This window comes from Scardinius erythrophthalmus (assembly GCF_964197995.2).
Source record: "Scardinius erythrophthalmus genome assembly, chromosome: 2".
Taxonomy (NCBI): domain Eukaryota; kingdom Metazoa; phylum Chordata; class Actinopteri; order Cypriniformes; family Leuciscidae; genus Scardinius; species Scardinius erythrophthalmus.
Window position 1 is genome coordinate 1,354,046 of NC_138222.1, and position 8,207 is coordinate 1,362,252.

The 8,207-nt window shown below is 40.0% G+C and overlaps 1 protein-coding gene across 1 annotated transcript; it reads right to left on the minus strand.

Moving 5' to 3' along the window:
- Positions 1–691: 691 nt before the first annotated feature.
- Positions 692–2,309, minus strand: sox32 (SRY-box transcription factor 32; the record flags this gene model as incomplete). The annotated part of the gene is made up of 2 exons (XM_081358166.1): positions 692–1,275; positions 2,012–2,309. The coding sequence occupies 2 exons, from the start codon at positions 2,307–2,309 to the stop codon at positions 692–694; spliced, it is 882 nt and encodes a 293-aa protein (XP_081214292.1).
- Between the last annotated feature and the right edge of the window lie 5,898 nt (positions 2,310–8,207).

The window sequence follows — 8,207 nt, forward strand, 5'->3', positions numbered from 1 at the left end:
GTTTTGGGATTTTAGGGGAGGGTTTGTTGACAGAAAGGCGTGAGTAAAACAGCAAACAGCAGTTCCTCCTCACAAAGCTAACAAATTAAGTTTTGTACATCAACAAAAAAAAATCTTCCTTTTTTTTATATATCAATAAGTTGTACGTCTGCCAACTTACATGTCATTCAGATATTAAATCAGTTAATCAAAAACATTAAAGTGATTGATCAGATATTTTATTTATGACATCATAAAAAAGCAAACTTTACACAAGTAAAATAAAAAAAAATCTATAAATACACACTGAACTCAAGGTAAACAATGTCATGATCTTTCAACATGCAAGTCAGCAACATTTGCATTACATATCATGATAGCATTTTACAATAAGGTTAATTAGTTAACATGACCTAAGAATGAACAATACTTCTACAGCATTTACTAATCATAGTTAATATTAATTTCAACATTTACTAATACATTAATAAAATCAAAGGTTGTATTTGTTAACATTAGTCACAGTGAACTAACATGAACAAACACTGAACAGCTGTATTTTTTTATCAGCTGACATTAACAAACATTAATAAATACAGGAACAAATGCATTGCTCATTGTTGGTTAATACATTTACTAATGTTAACTAATGAACCGTATTGTAAAATGTTACCCATATAATAAATAAACACTGTTTATCACACACGTTGGTTCACTGGAAGCGTTCGGCACTGGAGTCTCTGTTGGGAGTGTGTTGTGCTCCAGGATTGAGGTACTGGTCGAACTCGCTGCGGTCAAGCTGGTCCAGCATGTCGGATCTCACCTGGTCCAGGTAAAACTCCAGAGAAGGTCCTCCCACACACACCTGTGTCCCCCAGAGCTCCGGCCCGCTCGACTGCGAGAAACAGGAGTTATGATACGCCAGGTTTCCATGCGATGTCGTCGTCTCACAGTGGTTCTCCAGTGAAAACCCAGTGTGTGGAAGCGCGCATGGCCAGTGTGAGGCTTGACCTTGAAGAATATAACTCAGGTGGAAACTAGCGCTTGGAGAGTTGAAGTTTTCGCTGAGGTGGAAACTAGCGCTTGGAGAGTTGAAGTTTTCGCTGAGGTGGAAACTAGCGTTTGGAGAGTTGATGTTCTCAGTTGAAGGCATTTTAGTGGCACGCTTGTTGCACTTTCGTCGACGGGGCCGGTATTTGTAGTTGGGATAGTCAATGGTGTGCTGGACTCGCAGTCGCTCTGCTTCTTGCATGTAAGGACGCTTCTCTGCCAGAGACATGGCCTTCCATGTTTTTCCTGTAAACACACACACACAAAGTTTTAGTATAATGGTCATCACACTGCTTACTTTATTACAATATGCATATAAGCCTATGGGTTGGGTTTAGACAAATGTAAGAGTGAGGTCGTGAGATAGTGTTGTTTTGACGGACTTTTTTTTTTTGTTTTAACCAAATTTGGACAAACCCGGCAGTTGGGTTAAATTTTTTAATTCAAAATTTTAACCCAACGGTTGGGTTGTCCAACAGCGCTATCTCACGCCCTCACTCGTACGAATTCGTACGATTTGTCTAAACCTAACTCCCCCCCAAAAACCTTTTTTTTTTTTTTGTCTAAACCCCAGTGATGGTTAGGTTTGGTGGCGGGGTCAGGGGTAGGTCATTCGTACGAATTCATACGAATTGGGCAACTAGTAAAATATACATAAAATTGAGCAAAAATCGTACAAATTCGTACGAGTGAAGTCGTACGAATAAGCCATCTCATAAAATACGTACGAATTGCAATGAGATCGGTTAGGATTTTTTTCCGTATTTGTTTTTTGTTTTTTACAGGTGTTTTACCTGTATTTTGAATTACGCATTGCATTATGTTTTTTTTTTAAGATTTAACGGAAATTTCCGTAAAGTTACTGTATAATATCCTAAAATTACCAGTACATTTTCCGTTTTTATTTATTTTTTTTATCAGTGAACGATATGAAACGCATATTCCGGTGTAGGCCTAACTGATGCTGTAATGAAGCACTCACCGAGTATTTTGCTGAGGTCCGTGTTCTCCAGGTCCGGGTTGAGCTGCGCGAGGCGTCGACGCTCCTCTTTGGTCCAGATGATGAACGCGTTCAGAGGGCGTCGCACTCGAGCCTCCGCGAGCGTCTTCGCTTCAGGGCTCGAGCAACAGGACTCGGAACCCACCGACACCGGGCTCGACGGACCCGACACCGGGCAACGCGACACCGGGCAACGCGACGCGACGCGGCACTGCTGACTCTCGAGCATCATTCTGGTGGTGTCGATTTGAAGTTCTGGGAGGATCCTATCGAGGAACATGCTGGAGTTTGTCCTGGTCCATCTCTGGGATCCAGTGGGATTTAACGGGAGCGCGGGCCAATCAGCGGCGGAGGAGTGGATTAAAGGTGTGAAGAAGCGCGGGAGGTTTCACCTCAGCGATAACGCCGATGTGCACGCGCGCGACAACGAAATGTGTATAAAAAATATTAACATTGTTTTATAAATTAGTAGACATATCCATTGCTTGTGGACTGCTAGAAATACTAATAGTCCATAGAAACCATAATTTAGGCTAAAATTCAATAAATCAGTTTGATTCTTGTATCCCTCTTGGGATTAAAAATTGGGATGGGAATTATATTCCACGGATTTTTAGACAATTTTTCTCTAAATGTTTTAAAAAATAAAAATAAAGGAGAAGAAATACTCTCGCATAGGCTAAGCTCACATCACATATCATGTCCTTCAAAGATGTGGCCTGACCAAATGACACCTGAAACACACACACACACACACACACACACACACACACACACACACACACACACACACACACACACACACACACAGAGAGAGAAAGAGAGAGAGAGAGAGAGAGAGAGAGAGAGAGACATCTGACATATTCACCCTTTATTCACGTTATGTTCATTGAAACATGCCATATTTTGCAGTCATAATTTGGCCCAGCAATCCTGAACAAAAACAAGAGTGAACCCATGAAATATTAATAACTGATTGTTGTAGTTGGAGTTTGCTTTTTATTTTTCTTTGCATTTTTTTTTTCACAGTGTAAAAAGTGTGTTTAAATTTGTTTACTTTTGTCAAATCATCTTGGATAATTAAGTGGGTTCAGAAAACATCATATTTTGAGTTTTCGTTGATTAAACCTCCTTCATTAACTCAATTTAGTTTTAATTTCAAGGAAATGAAAATTTTAAGGCTACCAGGTCAAGTACTTTTTTAAAGCTAATCAACAATAATTGTTATAGTACAATAAAACCTGTAGCTACTTTGCCTTTTTTGCCAGATAATTTTGTCGGATCAATAGGCCTACATTAACTGAATTTAGTGCTTTGCTCTTCTCTCATATTTAAAATATATATATAAAACAATTTTCTTCATATATGCTGATGGTTTAATCAAACTGGGTCATTAAAAAAATATAACTTTTGGCCACTTCCCATAGACATAATGTTTTTTATACTGTACAAACTGTACCTACACACTCTCTCTCTCTCACACACACACACACACACACACACACACACACACACACACACACACACACACAACTCTACTCATCACACAAAACTTGAAGCATTTTTAAATTTTCAAAAAACATCACGTGATTTTTAAGCGGTTTTCTTCATGGGGACCAAAAAACGGACCCCCACAAGAACCAAGATTTTGGATATTGTGCTCATTATGTCCCCATTACATATACCTGAAACACTCCCTCTCTCTCACACACACAGTCAGTAATTAAGATGGCCTCCAGACAGCAGATCTCTCTCTCTCACACACACACACACACACACACACACACTCGTCCGTCTGATGCACCTGTTGTCTCAGACTCTTGTGTTTGTGATTCCGCCATAATAGAATCATGAAAAGCTTCACACCTCGATTAAACACAGACTCGTCTGATCAGAAATAGCCGCTCGGTTAATTCAATGAAGGCAATGATCAAGGTTTAGATTTTATCTGACGAAACCTGTCTTTGACAAAGCGGAGCGAGGCTGTTCGTTAATCGATACGATCTCGGAATAATGCATGTTAGACAGTCTAATGATACTGAGGATAATCGAATTCAACTAGAGCGTCTTCTTCTATTATTTGAGTCACGAGACCCTCATGATTGAGTTTATGTGAATTGGAGACTAATTCGATCTCCTGATGATTATGATGAAAAGCTGTTGAATTGAAATGAAATGAGGAAGATGAGCCGTAATAACATTAAACTCGACGAGAATGAGATGAATGAACGCATGGTTTGGTTTGATTAAAACGCAGTGCATGTACACTGTACACTCTAAAAAATGCAGGGTTATTTTAACCCAAATCAGGGTCAAATATTAACAAACCCAGCCGTTGGGTTCTTTTTTAAATTAAATTAAATGTTTTAACCCAACGGTTGGGTTCGTCCATATTTGACCCAGATTTGGGTTAAAACAACCCTGCATTTTTTAGAGTGAGCCTATTTTCAGCGTGCAATTAATCTACGAACCGATATTAAAATGATAAAAAAATAAAAAAATAAATAAACAGTTTCAAATGCCAAAAAACGGGAATGCGCTTTGATTAATGATTTAAATCAGAATAGTGCGAAATAACATTGTAGGCTACCAATAAACATGCGTCTTTTGTGTCTTAATGCTTACACTAATAAATGATTCCTTCTCCCTGAAAACTGAAGGTTGTTCACACGGTTAGATTAGCGACTGAATCCACATCGCGCGTCAGATCGCTCGCGTCGCTATTAACAGCGATAATGGGGTTTTGTTAATTAGTTCGCGCGACTCAGCGTGAATACAATAATGTTAGTTTCGGTTGTTTTTAAAATAATAATAATAAAAAAAGTCATTTGAGAGTTATTGTTTAAAGTTTGCTTAATGCATCCAATAGACTCATTCCTGACATCTATTCCTGACTACCTTTTATTAATGTTGTTATGATTGTTAATGGATATGCAGGTGTGTGTGATGGATAGCACATGATCCAGGTAGTGTTTTTATCTATAATAATGTGGTAATCTTGAGTTTGTCTTAATCTGAACACATTGTTGTTTCATTCCGCTGGGAAAAACAAGGGCCAAACCCAGATGGATTTTAATAGTGTTGACCACAGATCACTGGTCAAACGCTCTACTAGTGAAAGAGCCAATGCTGTCTCAGGAAAACACCAGACAGAAGGAAGCTTTCAGCAGAATATGTTGAATGGAGATGCGAATATCTGCTGAGAAATATAATAATACATGCATCTGAATGGAGGAAGTGGGGATTTCACTGTGAAAAGTCTTCGGATTGTAATACAGAATGTCTTGCTTCCCAAAGAGGAATGATCCGATGTTATTTTCTGACCAAACTGGGAAGATAAGCAAGAAATGGCTTGAGAACAAGTCGAGTCTCCTTCATTTATACAACACTTTTAGATCGTTTCACAGCAGCTTTACAGTGATAACAGGAGATTACAGTAACAGAGAATACAGCAGATCTAGAATAAAGTTACTGTCCAGATAAAGTTAGTTTTGATTGATTCACTTCCGCTGCAAAGATCATTAGTTATTAACTTGGGATCCGCTAACACGACACCTGAAAACAGAAACTTGTAATGTGTTCTGGCCGTTCATCCTCCAGTGTTTGAGAACACACACTCTGAAACAGGATCCAATGTGCAAGCGTTGGAAAAGAAGAACAAGTCCAAGTCCAGACTGAATATCGTGTCTCTCATCAAACTGAGAGATGTTCCTCATTAACACTGAGTGGAACAACACGTGCTCTGCATCCAGTCGAAGCCGATTCTGTGCTCGTTCACTTTATCTACCGTATTTGTGTCATTCGTGCTAATTTCCTGACCAGTGATTGTGTTTAAAATGGTTAAAAGCGCTCTAAATATTCAGCTTTCCCCCCACAGAAGACAGAGTGTGTGTGTGAGAGAGTGTGTGTGAGCAAGAGACGGGAGAATGCACAGGTACGCCTCATTGGAATTAAAGGTGAATTCTGGATATTTGGGACGTTTTTCCCAGTCATCTCAGTGGGATAAAGTGTCCTGAGCTCAGACTTCTGGAGATCTGGATCTGGATTCTCTACAGAAGAAGACTGTGTCTCACGTTAAACTGAGAGATGTTCCTCATTTACATTGAGTGGAACCACACTCACTCTGATTCTGTGCTAATTCACGTTATCTCCAGTGAGTCTTGCTGATTTCCTGACCAGTGATTGTGTTTAAAGTGGTTATGGCTGTTAAAAGAGCACCACACATTCAGCTGTTTTGCTCAGGAGTGTGTATGAGTGTGTATGAGTGTGTATGAGCGAGAAGATCCGCCTCACTGGAATCAGGATCTCCATAAAGTGTCCTGAACTCAAACTTCTGAGATCTGGATTTCCTGGATCAAACGATAGACTCTTTCTGGAAGAGGGACACTGGTTTCAGTGATATTTGTAGATCTAAACTGGAATGAACGTTCATAGAAGAAAAAACGCGTTTAAAACATTTCAGAACTGTGTTTTGAATGTGTAGAAATAATGTTTTCATATTCAATTCAATTCACATTTATTTGTATAGTGCGTTTCACAATACACATCATTTCACAGCAGCTTTACAGAAAATACATTAACGTTTACAGTGATCTGTTATCAGAGGACACTAAGTTATGTATTTCAGAAATGTGCATATAAAAAAACACAGTTAGCTAAAAATGTATTATTTAAACAATATAATAATTTTAGGCAGAAACAATGAGCTCACTGAAGCAATGAATACTTATTGGTTAATAAATTATTGTGACATTTAGAAAAATGTTAGCCAAACTTGCTAACGTTTTGACATAATGTTCAGATGATATAATGTCATATGAACATTAGCAGAACACGCTTCATCTGAGAGGATATGATGATTAATCATGAGATCTGAAGAGAGGAACATCTCCAGTCTGAGATCTGCGAATACAGTGTGTCTGATGGAGCTGTGAATCAGTGTGTGTGCGTGTGTGTGTAGTATTGTATTGGCCCAGCAGGAGTGAGTCAGATAACACACACACACACACACACACACACACACACACACACACACACACACACGCCTCCTCCTCAAACACACAGTGGATTACGGGACCCCTGAGGGCCTCATTAGCAGAACACAATCTTCTCAAACTCATAAACTCTCAAACACTGTTTATAAACACTGAGATCTTCTGGATCTGGATCTGGTTCTGGATCTGGATCTGGATCTGGATCTGGATCTGGTTCTGGTTCTGGATCTGGTTCTGGATCTGATCGCTCAAGTGTTTACTGCTGTTATTCAGAGATAAGAAGTTATCAGTCGCTCTATTGTTCACTTCTCCACTACTGTATATCACAGCACACACACACACACACACACACACACACACACACACACACACACACACACACACACACACACACACACACACACACACACACACACACTTTTCCAATAGTGTATATCACAGCAGGTCCTGCACTGTATTCTGTTCCTCACACACACACACACACACACACACACACACACACACACACACACACACACACACACACACACACACACACACACACACACACACACACACACACACACACACACTTTTCCAATAGTGTATATCACAGCAGGTCCTGCACTGTATTCTGTTCCTCACACACACACACACACACACACACACACACACACACACACACACACACACACACACACACACACACACACACATCACACACACTTCTCCAATAGTGTATATCACAGCAGGTCCTGCACTGTATTCTGTTCCTCACACGCTCATGTCACACACACACATTCTGTTCTGTACACACACACACACACACACACACACACACACACACACACACACACACACACACACACACACACACACACACACACACACACACACACACACACATCACACACACTTCTCCAATAGTGTATATCACAGCAGGTCCTGCACTGTATTCTGTTCCTCACACACACACACACACACACACACACACACACACACACACACACACACACACACACACACACACACACACACACACACACACACACTTCTCCAATAGTGTATATCACAGCAGGTCCTGCACTGTATTCTGTTCCTCACACGCTCATGTCACACACACACATTCTGTTCTGTACACACACACACACACACACACACACACACACACACACACACACACACACACACACACACACACACAC